This window comes from Myotis myotis, unplaced genomic scaffold, assembly GCF_014108235.1.
Source record: "Myotis myotis isolate mMyoMyo1 unplaced genomic scaffold, mMyoMyo1.p scaffold_m19_p_5, whole genome shotgun sequence".
Lineage (NCBI taxonomy): Eukaryota > Metazoa > Chordata > Mammalia > Chiroptera > Vespertilionidae > Myotis > Myotis myotis.
The window spans coordinates 24,949,316-24,972,927 of NW_023416357.1; the positions used below are offsets into that span (position 1 = coordinate 24,949,316).

General features: G+C 44.8%; 1 protein-coding gene across 7 annotated transcripts in view; it reads left to right on the forward strand.

Annotated features, from left to right (window-relative positions):
* The window catches only part of PDZD2 (PDZ domain containing 2), a 319,250-nt gene that overhangs the window by 112,155 nt on the left and 183,483 nt on the right, over positions 1 to 23,612 (forward strand). For all 7 annotated transcript variants that reach the window (XR_004967532.1, XR_004967531.1, XM_036309067.1 and 4 more), the window contains one exon: positions 3,232 to 4,059. Coding sequence is in view for 5 of the 7 variants with exons in the window: in XM_036309067.1 (XP_036164960.1) it covers positions 3,584 to 4,059 (476 nt within the window). In the remaining 2 variants the exon portion in view is untranslated. The remainder of the gene's footprint in view (positions 1 to 3,231; positions 4,060 to 23,612) is intronic.

Consider the following 23,612-nt stretch of genomic DNA (forward strand, 5'->3'; position numbering starts at 1 on the left):
CAGTTCTCAGAGCAGATACTCTATTCCACCTGCATGAGATGCCCAGTTCTTTTTTTTTTTTTTTTTTTTTTTTTTAATATATTTTATTGATTTTTTACAGAGAGGAAGGGAGAGAGATAGAGAGTTAGAAACATCGATGAGAGAGAAACATCGATCAGCCGCCTCCTGCACATCTCCTATTGGGGATGTGCCCGCAACCCAGGTACATGCCCTTGACCGGAATCGAACCTAGGACCTTTCAGTCCACAGGCCGACGCTCTATCCACTGAGCCAAACCGGTTTCGGCTGAGATGCCCAGTTCTGTGCTGGGGTCTGACCCCAGCAGGTCCAGGGGTCCCCAAAGGTATGGACGGAGTCAGCGAAGAAGGAATGACACGGAGACAGCGTTCAGTTGATCAGCAGCCTAGCCAGGATCTCTAGCCAGGATCTCCAGCGAAGTTGTGGTCAGGATCTCCAGCGGAGTTCTGGTTAGGATCTCCAGCAAAGTTCTGGTTAGGATCTCCAGCCAGGTTCTGTGTCCATGTTCTCTTGCTAGGTTCTCCAGCCAGGTTCTCCAGGTTCTCCAGCCAGGTTCTGTAGCCATGTTCTAGTCAGGTTCTCTTGCCATGTTCTATCCAGGTTCTGTAGCCAGGTTCTGTCTCTAGGTTCTTCAGCCAGGTTCTCTCTAGGTTCTGTCTCTAGGTTCTGTGGCCAGTTTCTGTCCAGGATCTTTTGCCATGTTCTCTCGCTAGATTCTGTCTCTAGGTTCTGTTGCCAGTTTCTGTCCAGGATCTTTTGCCATGTTCTCTCCAGCGAAGTTCTTCTGTCTCTAAGTTCTGTGTAGGTTCTGTCTTCTAAGTTATGTCTCCTGTTGTCTTGTTACATCTGTATTTATACCAGTTGATGCTAATCCTATCAATCTCTATTCCAAAGGTTAGGGCGTTTCTTATCTCCATTTCAGGGAGTAAAGATTATGTAGCTTAAGCATGATTGTTTGTAGTTAAAGTGATTAATTACCTGCCTGGCACTTAGTTAAGGGGTTTTATTCCCTCCCTAACTTCAGGGGAAAATCCTTACCTGGGGAAACAACCTTTCTCAAAGAGGTAACATTGGTTAAAACACATAGTGCCAAGAAGGTGAGCAAACATATTAAGAACAGTATGCCATATATGCCAGGTCCCTTGAAACAGCAAGGATGGACCGGCTCCCGGCAGTTCTGGCCCCACCCCAGGGCTGGGGGCTGATTACATGAACATGGCTGTAGGAGTGCACGTCTGTCGATTCTATTAAAAGGGTTGTCATAGACTTATTACATGCTAGTTTCCATTTCTTTATGCATCTCCCCACTAGTCTATGAATTCTTTCAGGGCAACGAATTTGCCTTGTTGACAGTATATTCCTAGTGCCAAGATCAAGGCCTGCTTCTTAATTGATGTTCAATAAATATGTATTGAGTGAATACAAGTTGACATCAGGAAGAAAAAATTCTCGATTACTCTTAAGTTCGGTTTTCTTCAATCAGATTTACTTAAAGAGTATCTTGTCCAAGATATTTACTCTGTTTTCATGTGTATGGAACTATTGGAACTGAGACTAACACCTTGAATTGATAGACCATTAAAATTTGAATGTAAAGGATCTTTAAAAAATTGTTTGAAGTCATCAAGAGTCTGCAAGGTGACAGGCACTGTGCCGGGGTAGGGAGTATGTTGTTGAAAACGACATGGTCACTGCATTTGAGAATCTCTCTGTGGCGTTTGAGAGACCTTAGAGATCACTTAGCTTAACTTTCTCATTTTAAAGATGAGGAAAAGGAGACTTAGAAAGGTTGCTAGGCCTGATGGAAAATATTCTGACTTATTCATAGGATCTTAATATGTCTGTATGGCATTACTTTTCAGTGAGAGGTGTTACTTATTTTGGCCAAAGGGAACATTCCATTTTTGTGTGTTTGTGGATTATCTTTTATTTTATTTTTGCATTTTTTTTTTAGTAGGCATGTGCTTATGTAGATGATATTTGCTAAACTTTTAATTTACTTGGAACCCATTAATAGCTGGCCCTTGAGTTCTCTGGAAAATCAATGAGACATTTCTTTATGGTTACTGAGTAATAAGGTTATTTATTATTGACATGGCTTCTGACACCTCTCCCATTTATTATTATTTCTTGTTAAATCATTTCCTGAGAAGGTGAAGAATGTTTTCCATCTTTGATGGCACAGTTTATATTGACTTTCTCCGGGCGAAAGTGAGGTTCAGAGAAGAGAGTGAAAGGGGTCATTTTTCTGCATTTACAGGGGATGAAGGTGAAAATTTTCTTTGGTGGAGAAGAAGGATTGGTGATGAAATTCAATTAACCTTTCTTCGGGGCGAGGTGGGTGGGGAGGAGCAGTGATGTGCCCTGCACTGTGCAGGATTCACAGTGGGGACAGGACAGCCCAGCCCTCTGCTGCAGCCAGCCCTGCAGGCTGGTGAGTGCATCATGGCACTAAGACCTGTATTCAAGGGCCAGCCAGGAAGGGGCTGAGTTTTTTCACCCAGAAGCATGGGGAAACATTTCTCTGGAGGAGAAGGCTTTGGGTAGGTTGGTATTAACAGCTTTCCAACGGGAAAGAAGCAAGGAGACTAAGAGCTGTAGGATGCCAAGGGACAGGATGTCCTGTGGACCTACGTGATGAAGGTGGAGTCAGTGGCTGAGCTCAGGACTGGTGCTGTCCTAGAGTCTCTCTGTGCGGTTGATTGTTATTGCTCCTCTCGGTAGCATTGTAAGAACATAATTCTGGAATGGAGAGCCTCCCTGTGTATGCTGTTGGATAGATCAAGGCAAATGGAGATAGATTTCAGCTTCCTAGGAATGTAAGGTCTTAAATGTTTCCAGAACCCCTCTGCAATCTTCTATGTCTTGTCACACAGCCTCCTGTTGGATGTGAGCTTGATGGGGGTTGTCCTGGCAAAAGTCATCTCATTTCCCCGCTGGTCAGGGAAACTTCCTGGAGAAAGCCAGTGTTCCAGAGGTGTCTGTTTGAGGGAAGGGGGGTGTGTGTTTGTGTGTCTGTCTGTTTGTCTGTCTGTCTATCTGTGTGTCTGTGTATACTGCGCGGAGGGAGCCGAGCTGGGGGATGGGGAGCGGCATTAAGGCTTCTGGCTCAGAAAGCAAACATTGCCTTCAGTCATACAAGAGGCCCTGTGTTCTGTGTGAGAAGGCTCACTGTTGTGACTGGAAGGAATTTTTTGTTTTTTCCTCTTCCAGGTGTGAATGAATCCAGCGGAGGCCATGCTGTTGCTGATGAAGGGCTATCCCATTTCTGGGCCATTTGCACGGGCCCTGCAGTGATATGAACCAAGCGAAGACCTGTCGGAGGCTTCCTTCTGTCCCTCGCTGAGCACTCCAGCTGCAAAGATCGTCCCATTGTCGGTGTGTGTCCTGTCCTCCTCTTGCCACGGCAAACAGCCCCGTCTTGAGCAGGCACCCCGCCTCGTCTGCCAGCCTGAACATGAACACAGCCGATGACAGCCAGGGTCCCCAAGGGACATGGGCCCCGGCGGGGTCCGGCCCCCAGGAGCAGGTCCTCTCATGATGCTGGTGTCTGGGAGTGAGCGCCATGCCCATCACCCAAGACAACGCGGTGCTGCACCTGCCCCTGCTCTGCCGGTGGCTGGAGAACAGCCTGCGGGAGGGCGGGGCGGGGCCGGAGCAGCGGCTGTGCCAGGCGGCCATCCAGAAGCTGCGCGAGTACATCCAGCTGAACTTCGCCGTGGATGAGAGCTCGGTCCCCCCTGACCGCAGCCCCCCGGGGATGGAGATCTGTACCGTGTACCTCACCAAGGAGCTGGGGGACACGGAGACGGTGGGCCTCAGTTTCGGGAACATCCCTGTTTTTGGGGACTATGGAGACAAGCGCAGGGGGGGCAAGAAGAGGAAGACCCACCAGGGCCCCGTGCTGGACGTGGGCTGCATCTGGGTGACGGAGCTGAGGAAGAACAGCCCGGCAGGGAAGAGTGGGAAGGTCCGACTTCGCGATGAGATCCTCTCCCTGAATGGGCAGCTGATGGTCGGAGTTGATGTCAGTGGGGCCAGGTAAGTGGCGGGGTTTCCTTCAACGCTAAATGTTTGCACATACCTTAGTAGGTGTTGTCCTGAAATGTGGTGAGCAGGAGCTAGCCCGCATCAGCCAACAGTTCTCCTCCGTTCACCCTTGCAATTAACAGATTTCAGGGGTCAACACACCAACTTCCCACCCATCCTGCCAACATGAGAAATCATCCACACTGTTACTTACGATCATAATATAAGGTGATCCGTTGGGCAGTTCATTCTGATCCTTCTCTTGAGTTCGATTTTGAGTTCAGAACTATCTTAGATGATGTTATAGGTTGAGCTGTGTCGCCCCAAAACTTTTATGAAGAAATCCTAATCCCTGGTACCTCCGCACATGGCCTTACTTGGAAAGAAGGCCGTTGCAGATTTAATTACTTAACATGAGGCCAGGTGGTAGTAGGATGGGCCCCTAATCCAGTAGGACAGTGTCCTTATAAAAAGGGCAAAGACCTGTTCACAGGAGAAGATGTGTGAAGATGGGAGTTACGCTGCCACAAGCTGAGGAACCCTCGGAAGCTGGGATCAGGGCCCGGAGTGTATCATTCCCTGTCCCCCCAGAGGGAGCGTGGCTCCACCAACACCTTGATCTTGGACTTTTCGCTTCCAGAACGGTGAGACAATACATTTCTGTGGCTTAAGCCACTCAGTTTGTGGAGCTTTTTTATGGCAGCCCTAGGGAACTAATACACCCGATGTTTGACCCTGTCACCTATGGCTAGTCAGTTTTTCCGTCAGTCTCCCCACGGCCCCCATAAGAGTTACTCTGGAAACTAGAGCCCTGTGAATGTTTTTGGAAGAGAACATTGAAAATTGTTGTGTGTGTGTGTGTGTGTGTTCGCTGTGGGTGGAGCAGGTGCAAAATGTGGAAGATGAGGTCATGGTTTGTTTATTTTAAAAATTAGCTTAGGGTCAATTTGAAAAATTCTTCCCAGGGGAGACAACAGCATTCATAGCCATGGGTTTGGCATCCTTCTGTACCCCAGAGCCAGCTCCAAAGTTAAATCTGTGCCTGCCCCCAAGTCACAGACGATGCCATTGCTGCCTTGTCACTGGCTGAGACTCCTGAGGTCTGCAGTTTGCTTCCAGGTCCGCCAGTAGCTCTGAGAGCCCCTCATTTTTCGAGTGGGAACTGCATCGCTCTGGAGTGAACTTACAGAGAACTTTTGGGAAGGGGGAGGGGTCTTAGTTATGTTTGATAGCACATGCTCCGTTTTGCAGGCATAGTTGGTAACACACAGAGCAAAATTTTTGTTTGAGGGTCTATTACCCCTACCCTGGAGAATATTGGCCTTCCTAGAATGCTCTGTTTACTTTTGTTTGGTGCAGGGAGAACCGGGAAGGCTTTTTTAAATTAGATCCTACAAACACTTTATAGCCTAGTCCCTCCCTCCCTCAGCTAGCTTTCTATAAGTATACCCGCTCTGTTCCCAGAGGACAGAGTGTTCCAAATTGGTAACAAAATGTGGAATTAATTAAAACAACCCACACACGAAAAACAAGTAGCCTTTTCTGAAAAGTAAGAGGGCCCATGTTTCACTTAAAATATATTTTTCAGGATGTGACCCTTGACTGGACTTGCTTGTGTTCATAAACTCGGGCCGAGGGCAGTGCAAAGTGCATGCCTCAGAGGGGTGGACCTGGCTCCCAGACCCACTTACTGGCCGTGTGAGGGGCAGGTTTCTCAGCTACGGAGGCTGATGCTATTCCCCAACAGGGTCCTTTAGTGGATGAGATAAGGTGACTTAGATAATGTACTGACTAGGCATCTGGCACATGGTAGGTTTTCAATCAAAGGTAGCTTTTTAAAAATATATGTTTTTATTGATTTCAGAAAGAGAGAGAAACATCAATGATGAGAGAGAATCATTGATTGGCTGCTTCCTGCATGTCCCCCACTGGGGATCAAGCTTGCAACCCGGGTATGTGCCCTGGCCTGGAATCAAACCGTGACCTCCTGGTTCATGGGTTGATGCTCAACCACGGAGCCACACCAGCCAGGCAAAGGTTTTAACACCCAACCTGGTTGGCAATGTAATGGAGAAAAGGCCTCTGAGTTTGAGGGACAGAGAAGAGCTTCCAACCCTGGCAATTCACTGAGCAGGAGAGAATAATCTTCAACCCAGAAACCAGGCTGATGTTCCAATATTGAGCAACCAGTATGGCGTGGGTAACTAGCCAATTGGAAAGAATGTCAGCACATGCAAGAACTGGTTTCTGGGCTGTCTGGAGGGCCTGGGGGCTCAGGGTGATTGGCCAACTGGTCTAGAAGCATTGCATACTGGGTGGACTAGCTGAAGATCAGCCCTGGCCAGAGGCAATCTTCAGCACAGTACCCACTGGCTTTAAATTGTGTGTAAAATTAAATTTAGGGTTGTTACAAGCTCAGGCCCTGGTTACCCATGGCAACCTTGAGTTCTGTCTAGGTTATAGCAGACTTAAAACCCAGTGTCAAGAAGCTGCTAGAAGGTGTTACTTGGAGAAATGACTGCAGGTGGTGAGGTAGGAGATGGAAGAAAGGAAGGATTGCCAATTATAGCTTTTTAATATGGTCTCTGGGGCCATTTAGCAGGAGGGTCCTGCCTACCTGCACATGCCCAAAGGCACCAGCGCTCTCTTCAGGGGGAGGTCTTGCTGTCGCTGTTAAAGGGCTACCCCATTTCCAGTCATCTGCATGTAGTTGTAGTAAGAAGTGGTCATCATGATGACCTGGAGATCAGTCAGGAAAGGTTAAATGATGTTTAAGAGGCCAGAGAAGCATGTAATACACTTTAGGAGGATTTCCATTACAAAAGGTTAAAGGAAAACCAGTTTCAGCATTTGAAATTCAATTATCTGGAAAACTCGTCATGTGGAACAGCCCATTCCCCAAGGGTGCTGTGCAAATGAAGCGTGCAGACCTTATGCATGTGCCCACTGCATGCTGCTCAGCCTGCTCTCCCCACTGCGAGTTCATTTCATGTCTTCGTTTCTGGGTGGCATCCCAGAATTCATCTCAGCCCTGTTTTCTCATTGTCCTGAGGAGGAAACGGAGGTCCCAGCAGGTGGTTTCCCGGGTTCAGTTATCTTTCTTACGAATAGAGGGGGGACTAGAATTCAGAGCCTCTGACTCAAATTTTAAAACTTTCTCTTCAACACTACAAACAGTAACCAATGACATTAGGATAGTTTGTGTGTTTTCTTAACAACTTACTGTTGACAGTGAAAACAAATAGAAAATCAAGATTTTCTACATGTTCTATACATATTTTTTATAGCCAGCCTCTAAATGGATGGTGATGACATCTAGAACGTTTCTCCTCCACAAGAGTTTATCTAATAGCAGCGAAACATGAACCGACGGCCCCTGGCATGGACAGGGGAGCTTGCTCTCTCCTCAGCTCTTCAGAGGATCTTCCACCCACACCTGCCCTCTTGTGGTTGAAGCAGAGCACAGTTTAGGAAAGTGCTGGGAGCTTGAGTCGAGTTTATCTCCCATTAGGCTCTATGGGTTTCTCAACTGTGCTGTTAGGATGATGGTTTCGGCCCTCAGAGGTCTCATAGAATGGCAACACCTGAGCCATCCCTGAGCAGGAAGCCACTCAGGCACCACCCCCCTCCTCTGGGCGCCTGGTGTCCTCATGATGGCCTCAGGAGGTGCCCCATCCCGGTTCCCCGCAAGGGCATCCTCCCCTGACGCTCACAGCCTTCAGGTCCCCTATAGAGAGAGGAGTGGTTAGTCTGGTAAACCCACCAGGCTAAGATCTTCGTGATGGTTGGTGGAGGGAAGTTCCAACTGCCCCAGCCCAACTCAGGCCTCCGGAATCAGAAGGCCTTAAGAAAGTGTGAGTTGCCCTAGACAGTTTGGCTCAGTGGATAGAGCATTGACCTGAGGACTGAAGGGTCTCTGGTTTGATTCCCAGTCAAGGCATGTACCTCGTTTGCAGGCCTGATCCTCGGCCCTGGTTGGAGCACATGCGGGAGGCAACCAATCAAAGTGTCTCTCTCACATCAATGTTTCTCTCTCTGTGTCTCTCCCCTACCTTCCATTCTCTCTCTCTAAAAAAAAAAAAGGGTTTGCAATAGCAAACCCTTTGCTGGCCAGTGGGAGCATTCTTTCAGAAACTTGACCACTTTGGCACACCCTCAGTACCAGCCTGCAAGCGATGTCCAGAGCCACTTCCAGAGTGGCTCCTCAAGGTCCACTCGTCCTATGAGGGAAGAGATTACATGACAAGAGCCACTTTCCAGGATTTAAACGGGGTTGAGGTTGTAGAGGTCCATCCGCAGATGCTCTTTAATTTCATCCCGGTGGCCTGCCTCACCTCCGGTCCTCCCACCAGAGCCGCCGCTGGTGACTGACCAGCCTTGATAGATGCAAAACCCAAACATCCCACTTCAGACTCTCGCTTTGAAACTTTTCTCACTGCTTTTGGGAATTGTCATTGTAAACCATTAAAAGAAGAGAGATTAAAGCATCTTAATGTGATTATAGCGTTATGGGCCTGACTTCATACCCTTCTCTCTGGGGGCACCCCTGGACCATTTTCAGGAATCTTGATTTGTATTTCAATTTTTTTATGTCCAGGTGTTAAATTAAGTGCTAAGCATTTTTCCTTTCTTGTTTTGAGGACCAGATGCCCTCAAATGACTTTTGAGTTTTTCTTTCCCAAAAGGCCATTGAGTTCCAAGCCCTCACTCCATCTGTCTTCTGAAGCAGAGGCAGATAACCACACCGCCTGCCCCAGCTGTCCCCAATGAACTGGTTGGCCAAGCACAGGGGTTAAAATACTTGAATTTCTGTCTTTTGGTATTTGACCAAGGGTTGCTGCCTCTTCCTAGAGGGGCATAAAATCTGTTATTTTCAGGACAGAAGTATGTATACGTGTGTATATCTCTCGTGCAATTTACAATGGGTTTTAAAGAGTTATATTTAGATTCCTTCATGGGACTCTTCTTTGAAATATGATTCTCCTCCAAAGATTTTGAGGGTGTGAGTTTCAGCAACACTATATATAAAATGGGAATGGAGGTGTGACTACTAGTGGCTTTTTTGGATGACAGGGTTTAGCAATGTAGAAATGTACAGAGCAACACTCAAAAATGTGAATCTCTGGGTTTTTTGTATCTCTTAGCCACAGAAACCTGGGTGCAGAGGGTGGTCAGTGGTGGTCTAGTAGCTGACTCATCCCACAGTTACCTTATTCAGGGCTCCTTCCTCACCACAGAAAGGATGACTCTATCGCTTACAATGTCTTTTGGACTTAATTTAGCCATTGCTTTTTTGGGGGCTAGAACGGAGATGGAGGGCTGTGCTATTTCCATAGCTGAAATGTGTTTGCTCAGCCCTTTAAGCTGGACTTGAAGGCTATTCCATTTCAATGGGCTGGGGTTTATTAAGAAACTTTTTGATTTGGGGATCACAGATATATTTTCACAAATATCCCTGAAGGAGGCCTGAGCTATTACAGGGCAAAGGGAAGTGGTGTCCTTTTTAACAATTCAAGCTCCATGAAGTACAGGTCTCTGTCCAGCTGCATGGCACGTCTTGAGGATTTTCCCTGACTCGAGGATTTTATTCGTCCAGATCTCCATTCCTGTGAAGTCCTCGTCTGACCCAGCAGAATGGGCAGGGAGGACTTAAGTGGCAGCCAAAGGAAATGGTTCATGCTCTAGAACAGTGATTTTCAACCTTTTCCATCTCATGGCACACATAAACCAATTGCTAAAATTCTGCAGCTCACCAAAAAATATATTGTAGTATTTGCTGATCTGACAAAAAATAGGTATAATTTTGATTCATTCACACTGGATGGCTATTATGTTGGCTGTTGTCATTTTTTTATTTGACAATCTAAGGGAAAAGAGGTCAGTGCCCCTGACTATGCAGTCAGGTATTGCATGTTTAAAAAATTCCTGTTACATTCGTATTAAAAATTGCTGCTCTAGAAAGTTCATTGTCCAGGTAGGAAGCCCAAAAAGACACAGAAGGTAAGGGGGGAAAATTATTAGCATCCAAGACATTTTTTAATCTTAAAAAAAATTTAGGAAATTGAGTTTGACTAATATTTTTAATATGTTTTTATTTATTTTAGAGAGGGAAGGAGAGAGGTAGATAGAAAAGTTGATGAGAGAGAAGCATTGGTTGGCTGCCTCCTGCACGCCCTCTACTGGAGATCGAGCCTGCAACCAGTGAATCTAACCGGTGACCTCTTGGTTCATGGGCCGACACTCAACCACTGAGCCACACCGGCTGAACAGCTTGACTAATATTTTAGTTATGGATCAACACTGGTGTCCTTACTCTGTATGTCAGAGTGCCCCATCCCCTGTGTGGTATGTGACGTGTCCTTCAGGAAGAAGGGGCGACCCACCAAGGCCCCTCACTGGTTCATTTGTTTTTTACTTATTTCATGTAGCCTTACTCAGTGAAGTAGGTTTATGGATTAAATTCTTTCATTTTAACTAAATTGATCTTTACCAGATGGACAGATAAACTAAAATTCTTGAGGGGAATAAAAGAGGATCAATATATTATTGTATTAATAGTATTAATTATATATTAACTAGGGGCCCAATGCACGAATTCGTGCACCTTGAAAGGAACTGTGGGCCACGAGGCTGCGGTGGTCAGGGGTGAGTCTCGACCCATCCTCCGTGCCTCTGCCCAGCCCCTCCCGCTGTGGCCCCCGGTCCCCTGTCTGCCGGCAGCCCTGCTCCCACCGCACTGCTCCATGTGCTGACAGTGCCAGCCCCGCTTGCACCCACTGATGGCTCAGAGAGATTGGGGCTAGCACTGTCAACAGGTGCAAGCAGTGGCTGCTGCCCTGATCGCCCCTCAGGAGCAGGGGGAGGTGGAGAAGCCCTCAGGGGTGATCATGACCAGTGCTGGGCGCCCGCAGTGGGTGTGAGCGGGGCCGGCGCCGGCAGTGGGTGAGAACAGTGGTTCTGGTGCCAGCAACAGGTGCGAGTGGGTACATCACCGGCAGCGGGTGCGAGAGGCAGCTGCCGGCCTCCATCGCCCCTCAGGAGCAGGGGAGGTGAAAAAGCCCTAAGGGGCGATTGGGGCCAGTGCCAGGCACTGGCAGCAGGTGTGAGTGGCAGCTCTGGCACCAGCAGCAGGTGGGAGCGGGGCTGGTGCCAACAGCAGGTGCGAGTGCTGGGCAGGACTGTGGCACACGGGAACAAAGAATTTTCAGTAACCACCAGAGGCTCACCCCGATGACAACGATCGGCGCCCCGCCTTGGTCTGGTACCCCCGTTCATCTCCACCATCCTGCCACAGCCAATGCCTGCCATGTTCTCTGCTCTGCCACTTGCTGCCGATGCCAGCCATTTTCCACGTGCGCCCCCTGGTGGTCAGCACATATCATAGCGACTGGTTGTTAGGTTGTTCAGTTGTTCTGCTGTTTTGGCCTTTTTGTGTATTTGGGTTTTATATATATAGATTATATGTTATTATATTATGTGTTTATAATATGTGAATTGTTATATATTGTTATATAGTATATTTATAGTCATATATAATATATAATTAATATATTACCTATACATATAAAAGCATAAAATTCAAATTGGACAGTGGAACGACTGGCTGGCTATGATGTGCACTGACCACCAGGGGGCAGATGCTCAGTGCAGGAGCTGCCCCATCCCGCAGGCCCAGGCTCCGATCGGCCAGTGGGGAACCGGGAACCGACGGTGGGTGGCAGTGGACACAGGTGGTGCCGGGGCCCCCATTGCCCTGCCGGTCGTCCCACACACAGAGGGTGACTGGCAACAGCAGCGGGGGGAGGCGGGGCCAGCTGCCAGCAGCCAGGGAAGATTGGCTCTGATAGCAGGCCAGGCCTAGGGCCCCTGCCTGTATACAAATTTTGTGCGCCGGGTCTCTAGTTAATAGTAAAAGGCTAATATGCAAATTGTCCTCTCGACCAGGAGTTCAACCGGGAGTTCGACCAGGGGGCAGGGCTGGCTGGCCAACCTCCTGAGGCCCCTCCTCCCAGTCGGCCCTGCCCCAGATTGGTCCCCCTCTTGTTTGAGGGCGGGGTCAGCCAGCCAACCGCCTGCGGCCCCTTCCCCTGATCAGTTCCCCCACAGATCAGGGGTGGGACCAGCCAGCCAACCACCCATGGCCCCTCCCCTCAGCCGGTCCGGCCCAATCGGCCCTAATTGGGGAGGGTTGGCTGTACCCCACCCATGCACGAATTCGTGCACTGGGCCTCCAGTATTATTAATAAAATAATATATCAATTCTTTTTTTTCCCCCTGAAAAATTTTATCTTTTTATTTGGTGATAGTTAATTATAATAGCATATAATTCATTATTATACATGTAATTAGAGGCCTGATGCATGAAATTTGTGCAGGAGTAGGCCCTCCTTCTCCCGGCTGCCGGCACCGGCTTCCCTCTGGCACCCCGGACCTGGGCTTCCCTCACAGCCCGGCTTCGTCTGGAAGGTCCGGGAGGACATCCGGTCTAATTAGCATATTACACTCTTATTATTATAGATAAGCAAACCTTAAGAAAATGGCTGGGTTGACCCTTTTGTTACTTCTGGTATGTGCTCAGCCATATTATGAGGTAAGATGATGACAATCTTTTCGGATTGAAAAGAGATCAGACAAAACAAAGTTTGAAGCTATGAACAGACTATGTGAAATATGCATTTCCAGCCTCTATCATTAAAGAAAACCCTTACCATAAGCCTAGATATGCCAAGGTTTCCATTCTGGGTCAGGGCACATACAGAGTCAACCTATGAGTGTATATAAAGGTGGAACAACAATGTTTCTCTCCCCCCTTCCTCTCTCTCTAAAATCAATCAATTAAAAAATAAAATAAAATCTAACCTTTTGGAACATGAATACAAATAGTTGTAAATGTTTGGCAAATGTTTAAAATTATGCAGTACTAAATTTAGGCCAGAATTTTACTAAACTGAATATTTAAGAACCTATTTGGAAATTTTTTTACTTAATTGCTTAAGGCAAAAAATCTTATCCCATTAGGAAATCACTCATTCTTCCTGCTGTGGTGAAAACAGCTAAAATGAAGCATGGAAAACTATAGCTACAAAATAAAATGCCCAATTTTGTCGGCAAATTCTGCTAGAAGATGCATAGAAACATTGTTGGAGTTTTAAAGAAACAGCATGCAGTGTGGGAGGTTTGCTAGGAAATTGGAGGAAAGCACTGCTGCTTCTCACATGTTCCCAATAAGCGTACAGCAGGTCCTTGGACAATGTTGTTTCCTTCAAAGTCATTTCATTATAACATGGATGAGATGCCAGAGCAACTTACCTCCTGTTACATCCATTAGCCTCTGGTTAAATTGGTTTTGTTACACGTCATTTTGCTTAAAGTCCCAGGACCTGTGGATGACGTTCACTGAGGACTTTTTTCTTTTTTTTTTAATTTCAGAGAGGGAGAGAGAGAGAGAAACATCAATGATGAGAGAGAAGAGAATCATTGATCGTCTCCTCCTGCATGCCCCACACTGGAGATTGAGCCCCCTACCTAGGCATGTGCCCTGACCAGGAATAAAACTGTGACTTCCTGGTTCATAAGTCAATGCTCAACCACTGCGCCACACTGGCTGGCCAGGCTGAGGATTTTTTATTTATTTATAGGAATGATTTATTTAAAGAAATATTACAACATATAAAAATTACATAAAGTCTCAATTTCCAGTAATACGGTGGTAGATTTGATACGATGCATAATAAAAAAAAAAAACTTTTAAAATCCACATAATTCACAAAGTACTACCCAATTTGATTACTAAGTCATTAGTTCATAGCAAACCTTACAGAACAACTTCATATCAGCCAGGGCCACTGCTTAATTCTGTTTCAATAATGCAACCGAACAACTACCTATTTGTGAGTCACTAAAGGAAAGAGATATCAGAACAGATATAATTTCAAAAGTCAGTGACGTGGCTACTTAAAATAATGCTTTAGTGGAAAATTATACAAGATAACAGCTGCTTTGACGAGAATAAAAATGAATTCAGAGTAGCTTACAGAAGTAGTCCAAACATGAAATTCATTGACCGTATTGGCCCAATGAAAGATAATACAGCAAAGAAATTAAAGACAGAAATGCCAAAAATACTAAAGAATGTCATCAGTATGGTTAATTTTATAAAAATAAGGCCTTTACAATTAGTAGAGCCCTGGCCAGGTGACTCAGTTGATTGGAGCATTGTCCTGTACACTGAAAGGTTTCATGTTTGATTCCCCAGTCAGGGCACATACCTAGGTTGCAGGTTTGATCCCTGGTCGGGATGTGTACAGGAAGGAACCTATCAATGTTTCTGTCATCAATGTTTCTCTTTCTCTGCCCTTTCCTCTCTCTCTAAAATCAATAAACACACCCTCGGGTAAGAATTAAAAAAATTAGTAGAATTTTTACTATGTAATTGCCGGGGTCCTGCCCCAGCAGGTCCAGGGGTCCCCAAAGGTGTGGACGGAGTTGGCGAAGAAGGAATGACATGGAGACAGCATTCAGTTGATCAGCAGCCTAGCCAGGATCTCTAGCCAAGTTCTGATCAGGATCTCCAGCGAAGTTCTGGTTCAGGATCTCCAGCCAGGTTCTGTGTCCAGTTGTCTTGCTAGGTTCTCCAGGTTCTCCAGCCAGGTTCTGTAGCCATGTTCCCTCGCTAGGTTCTCCAGCCAGGTTCTGTCCAGGTTCTCCAGCCAGGTTCAGTCACCAGGTTCTAGTCAGGTTCTCTTGCCAATTTCTGTAGTCAGGTTCAGTCCAGGATCTTTTGCCATGTTCTCTCGCTAGGTTCTGTCTCTAGGTTCTGAGGCCAGTTTCTGTCCAGGATCTTTTGCCATGTTCTCTCCAGCGAAGTTCTTCTGTCTCTAGAGAACGTTCTGTGTAGGTTCTGTCTCCTAAGTTCTGGCTTGTTACATCTGTATTTATACCAGTTGATTCAATCCTATCAATCTCTATTACAAAGGTTAGGGCGTTTCTTATCTCCATTCCAGGGAGTAAAGATTATGTAGCTTAAGCATGATTGTTCCTAGTTAAAGTGATTAATTACCCACCTGGCACTTAGTTGAGGGGTTTTATTCCCTCCCTAACTCAGGGGAAAATCCCTACCTGGGGAAACAACCTTTCTCAGAGAGGAGACCTTGGTTAAAACACATAGTGCCAAGAAGGTGAGAAAACATTTTAAGAACAGTATGCCATATATGCCAGGTCCTTTGAAACAGCAGGGATGGACCGGCTCCCGGCATGTAATAAGATGGGACATGATCATGAAAATATTTTACTGTTTGGAGGTCTGATGTTTATCTTGAAGCCCAGCACTTACCAGAGGAATCGAACTTAGAGGGTGAGTGCACTTTTTCCTTCTACTGAAAGAGAAGTGTTTCCTTTGTCCACCTTGTGTATGAAAACCAGTGATTTTCAGTGACCTGCTTTCTGGAGGTCATCAAGAAGAACACAATATACATAACCTGTGTCTCCCAGGTAAAGATGATGTAACAACAAATAAGAAGGTAATTACTCTTTGAAAGGAACTCGTGCTGTGGAAAGAGCATTTTCAAAACAGACTTTTGGAAATGTTCCTATATGTATATGACTTCTTTTTTTTTTTTCAAATATGCTGTTTGCCAACAAAAAGTTTCTCAGTAATATTTGGAACCTTGAGGACAAAATTTTCCAATTTTTAAATCTTCCAAAGAATTTTTGAGAATTTTTATGTTAAAAATCATTTTTAAAAGACAGTACATTTCAATGCCTTCTCTAGAAAAACTCAACCAAGTTGAAAGTTAACACAAAATTTCAACCAAAACCTTGCGCAAGGGGTGGATGGAGTTGGAAAATAAATATGTATTATGGTTGATTGAATGCTGCCACTGACATGCTTCTTCCATTTGGACCCACCTATCCTTGTGAGATGTCTTTAGCAATGGCAGCCCTTAAGACCAACATCCATTTATTTTGAACTTTAAATTATACTTATGTGGTATTAAATCCCAAAGTCTTACCAGGTAAACCAAGTTTTTAAAAACCGTGATGTATATTTAACAACATAGCTTTTCCTAAAAATAATGTTCACTGAATATTATTTTTTATTAAAGCACTTCAGGTTAAGTATAGCTATTTTACATACCTTTTTCATATGTTTTATAATGTATAGTGCAATGATGCATGCAGGCATTACATAAATGTACATGTAATGGAGGTGCATGCTCACTTTTTTTTTTACTAAGAGGAATGAGAAATTAACATTTTTAGAGTAGTCAGCAATAGGTACAGAGGTTAGCCTTATCTCCCTAAAGAAATGTCTCGCTTGAGATTCTGTGTGTCTAGATCAACCGTGGGCAAACTACGGCCCGCGGGCCGGATCCAGCCCATTTGAAATGAATAAAACTAAAAAAAAAAAAAAAAGACCGTACCCTTTTATGTAATGATGTTTACTTTGAATTTATATTAGTTCACACAAACACTCCATCCATGCTTTTGTTCCGGCCCTCCGGTCCAGTTTAAGAACCCATTGTGGCCCTCGAGTCAAAAAGTTTGCCCACCCCTCGTCTAGATGTTTCTCATCAACCCTGTGCCCGCTACCGGCTCTCCAGAGGGCTGGTGTCCTTGGGTTCTGCTAGCTGAACCTTCTTCCTAAGCTCTTTCGGTTCCTCCTCACGTGTTTTCCAGGTGGCCCCTGAGTTCCCACCGTGGAGTGTCCTGCCCGGCCGTCCTACCAAACACACGCATTGGCTCCTCCTCTCACTCCTGTCACTAGCGGCCTGCTCCCTGGATCATTTAGTGAGCGCTCCCTGGCTCATTATTCTTCCACTTATTTATCCCAGAGCAACATTTTATAAAGCTATTCGTTTATTCCTCAGGCACCCAGGCCCAACCCGCACACTAATCTTAATTTATTTCAGTGGCAGCCCTACAACAACACTGAAAATAGCATTTTAAAAGAAAGAATGGCTTGCAGTTCTACACTAATTCCCAATTTAATTTTTCTATGTTAAGATCTAATCTATGACCATGCAAACCACTATACTAATGCAACAGGTTTAATTTCATCTCATCTTTGTTCATCTGCAATATGTATATCTTAGGCTACCTTTCTTAACAATTATTTTCATTGGAAAGTAATGCATGCATGTGGCAAAGCATCTGAATATGAAAGAAGGACAGTGACTGATATGTCTCCTCAATTCAAACCCCATTCTCTAGTCACTACCACCAACTGCACTGCAGGGCCCCAATCTGCTACTAGTTTAGGGGTATCTTTCCAAGGATTCTCTACGCATTATCAAGTTCTATGTGTAATTTCTCTTTTACACAGATGGGAACACACTATTCACACTATTATGCATCTTAACTTTAAAAATAACTTAAGAACCTATCTTAGAGGCTGTTTCAAATCAGAAAAATATTTCACTTCCCTCATTCTTTTTAGCGCACCAAGGATTCTAACATGATTTATTTAATTGGTCACCAACTGATGGGCATCTTCTCATACCTAAAAACACTTTTCTACCAATTTCCATGATTATATTTTAAATTGATCTATATAAATCAAACATTTTAATGTAGCTGGCATTTACTTTGATGTAGTATAATGGATAATATATAACTAAATTTTTGTATTGCTGACAATATTACAGATGTCCTCCATTTTCACCCTCTTAGCTTCCATCCCACTAAGTTGCTATGTAATTATCCAAACACCATTTATTAATAACTAATTTTCCTTAATTAATTTTTGAGGCTTGCTTTATTGTGATACATACATACACACATACATACATTTCTATCTCGGGGTGTTCTATTTTTGTTCTTCTGTCTATTTTTATGTGCCTCACCAGTATTTTGATCATGTTGTAACTTCTCATCATACTAGCTCCCTCCTCCATGTCAGCGCTGAAATTTCTTCTAATATTATTTGAAATTCTTACCCATTAATTTTCCAAATTATCTTGAGTCCTGGAGTTGAGTTTCTGAGGCGATCGCAGGGGAACACTGTCTTCTCTGGTGTGGTCCATCCTTCAAGGCCCAGTTCAAATCCCTTTCCATGAAATCTTTTCTTCTCTCCCTCCTGAGAACAGCTCTGACCTACACACACACATGTCATCTATTTCCTTGAGTGTGGTCAGCAGGATTCCCACCTTGTACAGGTCCTCATAACCCCAGGACTGTGAACTTGTCAAATTTCCCCCAGTTTCAGGCTATGTCATCAGACACAGTTGACTTTAAGAAAGGGAGATTGTCTGGGTGGGCCTGGCCTGACCACATGAGCCCTTTAAAGGCAGTGTTGTTTTCTCTGGCTGGTAGCAGAAGGGGCAGTCAGCTGGCCTGGAGGAAAGCAGACATCCACACTGTGAACTGGTGATGGAAAGCTGCCACCCCCAGGAGTTGAGAGCCATCTCTAGTTGACATCTGGCAGGAAAATGGGAAGCTCGGCCCTAAGACAGCAAAGAACTGAACTCTGACAACAACTAGTGCGCTTGGAAGAGGTCCGCCAGCCCCAGCCAACCCCTTGATATCAATCTTTTTTTAAAAATGTATTTTTATTGATTTCAGATATGAGGGAGAGGTAGAGAGAGATCGAAACATCAATGAAGAGAGAGAATCATTGATCAGCTGCCTCTGGCAAGCCCCCTATTGAGTACCAGCCCAAAACCCAGGCATGTGCCCTGACCGGGAATCCAACTGTGATCTGGTTCATAAGTCGATGCTCAACCACTGAGCCACACCAGCCAGGCTTGATGTCAGTCTTAAGAAACACTAAGCAGTGAGCCCTTCCCGGTGTGCTGTACATCTGACCTACAGAACTGTGATCGACTAAAAGCTCCAGAGCCTCTACACTGGTGGCCATCTGTTACACAGCAGCAGAAAACTAATACAATTTAGTACATTAGTCCTTCTCATGTCACTTACTAGTCATTTCACAGGAAGTCTTGTCTCCTGTGATCTGATTATAAACTCCCTGAAAATAAGACCAAATCTGGTGTTTCTTCTGCCTCACCATTGTCTACCTTGCCCCAGGGACTGCGCTGGGTCAGGGAGGGGTTGATGGTTAACAGGCAGGTTTAAATCTTGGCTCAGCCTCTCTAAATCTTGGTTCCCTCATTTTTAAAATGGGAATAAAATGCATCAGATTAATTCCTGGAAGAAACACAACCATTGTTATCAGCAGTTAGTTACTTCTGAAGGTGAGACATGATAATCGGGCTATGAGGATTAAATGAAATGATGGTTATAAAACTCTCTAGCACATGGCAAACTATAAATATTGCTGTTAATAAAACAGACTCTTTGACGTGCTTCCCGCAGTTCTGTATGTTCTATATGTGCTAAATTTGTACCATGTGACCCTGACCCTAGCTCCCTCCCTCTACACTCACACTCCCACACATCTCTACCTCCACCCACCGGCCATCCACCAGGGATGGATAAACTAAATCCAGCCAGTGGGCTTGACTGGTAATCAGTTTTGTCTCCTGGGAATTTGGAATCAGGCCAGCGAGAGACCAGGCTTCGGAGCTGCTTGAGATGAGCTGAAAGGTCGGGAACCATGTCCAGAGAGCCAGAGCCACATGCCTGAAGTTACAGAGGGCAGGCAGCAAGAGGAAGCTGGTCCCGTTAGGAACACAGAGAGGACATGCAGGGAGGAGCAGGGCTGAGAGACTGTCCCAAGAGACAGAGGGACTGGACAACAGCTTTCAGGGGCTCGGGGGCCCATAGTTCCCAGCCCTAGTTCCCACGGCACCTAACTGGGCTTGTTTCCTTGAGATTTCCATGTTCTCGTAAAGTATTCCTTGCAAACAAATATATTCTGGCCAGCCCTGACTGGTTTGGCTCAGTGGATTGAGTCTCAGCCTGCGGACTGAAGGGTCCCAGTTTCGATTCTAATCAAGGGTGCATGCCCGGGTTGCGGGCTTGATCACTAGTGGGAGTGCAGGAGGAAGCCGATCCGTGATTCTCTCTCATTAATGTTTTTCTCTCTCTCTCTCTCCCCCACCCCCCTTCCTCTCTGAAATCAATAAAAATATATATATATTTTAAAAACAAGTAAGTGCTGCCAAAACCGGTTTGGCTCAGTGGATAGAGCGTCGGCTTGCGGACCGAAAGGTCCCACGTTCGATTCCGGTCAAGGGCATGTACCTGGGTTGCGGGCACACCCCCAGTGGGAGATGTGCAGGAGGCGGCTGATCGATGTTTCTCTCTCATCGATGTTTCTAACTCTCTATCCCTCTCCCTTCCTCTCTGTAAAAAATCAATAAAATATATTTAAAAAAAACAAAAACAAAAAAAAAACAAGTAAGTGCTGGCCAAAGGCTGCCGGTGGGTGGCAAATCAGTGAGGTCCTACTGATCCTGGGACCCCAAATTTGAATGCTGACTCACGTCACGTAAAAGAAAATTAAATTGTGTGTCTCTGGTCTTTTTTGACTTTCAACTGTCGGCACAATTGAATTCCCAGTGACCTCTGGAGGGCACTCTTCAGTTAAGTTGATTCCACACTAGGGCACACTGCAGGGAGAGAGGTGTTACGAAAAGGATGTTTGAAATAAACAGTGTTCTAGCCACTATGCTGATTGCTTTACATAAATTATGTCTTAATAACAAATTTCCCCAGCAATTGTAGATTACTCTCTAGCGTTGTAACTTGTTTCTTCTACAGATGTCAAACAAAAATGAAAGCTTTTTACTTTTTCCCTCTTTTCATGAGGATACAGCTCATTGGGATGGGAACCAGTTCAAATTCTGTCAGCCCTTCTCTACTTTTTGTACTTGGGCACAATTTACTTTCTTATGAGCATGCACTCCTTTTAAATTGGAAAAACAATTAAATGTGGCACTGTTAGGGGGAAATGTGTTTGGTTGACATGGGTATAAATTACTTGTTTTCCTCTTCTCTCCTCGAAGTGGGGTATTTCCTGTCTCATACCTGTTACTCCAGGTAATTATGTTTCCAGTCAGGCTGGTGGCTGCTAGGGAGTGGGAGCTGTGGAAGGGGGAGGAGTTATTGCTTTTCTCTAGCCAGCACAGTGCTGCCAAGTTGAGAGGGTAGGAATGAGGTTTCAGACCTTGTCAGGGCCTTCTGAGAGGTCTGAAAACAACTACTGGCCCATCTACATATTTTTACAAGATATTTGAAAAACCTATGGATTAGATGTGATCAATTATATTACTTACCAAACATCCATGTGAACCATGTGCATTACATACCTTTCTCAGTTAATTCTTACAACAACCTTATGATGTAAAAGGTACATATTATGTCCATTTAGAGATGAGGAAATTTAGGCTGAGAAAGATCAGGTAATCACACCTGCAAAGGAACAGAGACTGGAATTGAGGCCAGGTTTACTTGCCTCCAAGACCTGAGTTCTTTTTGCTAGGCTGCTCTGTCAGTTCATAACCATATCACAAATAGAATGTCTGTCCCAATAGAGAACACCTTTGCCCTAAGTAGACAGCATACTATTCCCTGGTAAGGAGTGTACAGGAATAATTCTGTAAGCTTCCATCCTGGCCATCCTTCCAGAAAGAAGCCCCATACCCATCACCAGTCATTCCCCATTTGCCCCTCTCCTAGCCCCTGGCAACCACTAAGCTACTTTCTGACTAGAGAGATCGGACCATTCTAGACATTTCAATATGAAGGTTTTTAGGACTGGCTTCTTTTACTTAGCATAATGCTTTCAGTGTTTACCTATGTTGTAGCATGTTTCAGAAATTGCCAAATAGTATTCCATAATATGGATATACCACATTTGTTTAACCATCCATCATTTGATAGACATTTGGGTCATTTTCACTTTTTTAAAAAAATATATTTTATTGATTTCAGAGAGAAAAGGTGAGGGAGAGAAAGATAGAAATATCAACGATGAGAGAGAATCATTGATCGGCTGCCTCCTGCATGCCCCCTACTGGGGATCAAGCCCACAACCTGGGCATATGCCTTGACCACCGGAATCAAACCCGGAATCTTTCAGTCTGCAGGCTGACGCTCTATCCACTGAGCCAAACCCTAGGGCTTCACATTTTTACTAATACAAGCAATGTGAACATTGGTGTACAAGGTTTTGTGTGGACATATGTTTTCAGTTCTCTTGGGTGTAGGCCTAGGAATAGAACGGATGGTCATATGGTAACTCTATACATAACTTTTTGAGGAACTGCCAAACTATGTTCCAAAAGGGCTGTATCATTTTACTTTCCCACCCCAGTTTATGAAGATTCTAATTTCTCTACATTCTCACCAACACTTATTATCTTTATTTATTATTACAGCCATCCAGTAGATGTGACGTATTTCATTCTGGTTTTGATTTGCATGTCCTGATGACCAATGATGTTGAGCATCTTTTCATGTGCTTTAGGCTACTTGCGTATCTTTGGAAAATGTCTACTTAGATGTGTTACACATTTTAAGATTATGTCAGTTCCTTTTGTTGTTGTTGTAAAAGTTCTTTATATATTCTAAATACAAGTCCCTTATTGAATATATGATTTGCAAATATTTTCTCAGGTAGCTAGAGATGTTAAACAGTTGTCACTGATTGTTTTCAACAAATTACATAGGGATTGGGCTGTTCCTGCAGAGTCAGCACTGAATCAAATCAAACAAAGATAAGTCCTGAAAATGGAGCTTTTCAGAAAGCTACCAGACAAGACAACTGAGTTCTCTGGGAGTAGGGTTTTTGAGAACCTCCAAACTTGTTTGGACCCAGTGACAGCTAGGCTGCTTGTTTAGTTGTGAGGCTGTTGGTTTTCAAGGCCATGTGGAGCTGGGGAGACATGGATAGTAATAGTGTAAGTTAACACCAAACTCCAGTCATTTTTTTTTATTGCTTAAAATATTACAAAGAGTAGTACATTTGTCTCCTTTATTTTCCCCCTTGACCTTCCCCCACCCTTCCCTACCCCCCCCCCCCCCCAGTGTCTTGTGTCCATTGGTTATGCTTATATGCATGCATACAATCCTTTGGTTAATCTCTTACCACCACCCAACCCTCCCCATTTTTCTTGAATAAGTGCTTTTTAGACTACTTCAAGCCTTTAGTTAATTTCCAGAGTTCTGAAAAAGTTGCTTTTGGTCATTTTTTTCCAGTGTTCTTGTTGCTTTTATGATGGAATGGATTTTTGGAAGTCCTCATTCTATCATTCCAGATTTAGTGCCCTTCCAATAAAGTTTTTAAAAAGTATATCTTACAGCCATAACCAGTTTGGCTCAGTGGATAGAGTGTCAGCCTGCGGACTGCAAGGTCCCAGGTTTGATTCCGGTCAAGGGCATGTACCTTGGTTGTGGGCACATCCCCAGTTGGGGGTGTGCAGGAGGCAGCTGATCGATGTTTCTCTCTCATCGATGTTAATAACTCTCTATTCCTCTCCCTTCCTCTCTGTAAAAAAACAATAAAATACATATTTTTTTAAAAAATAATAACATACATATGCCCTGGCTAGGTGGCTCTGTTGGTTGGAGTATTGTCCTGTATACTAGAAAGTTTTGGGTTGGATTCTGATCAGGGCACAGATGGACAGATGGAGGTGGAGGATTTGATCCCTGGTCAG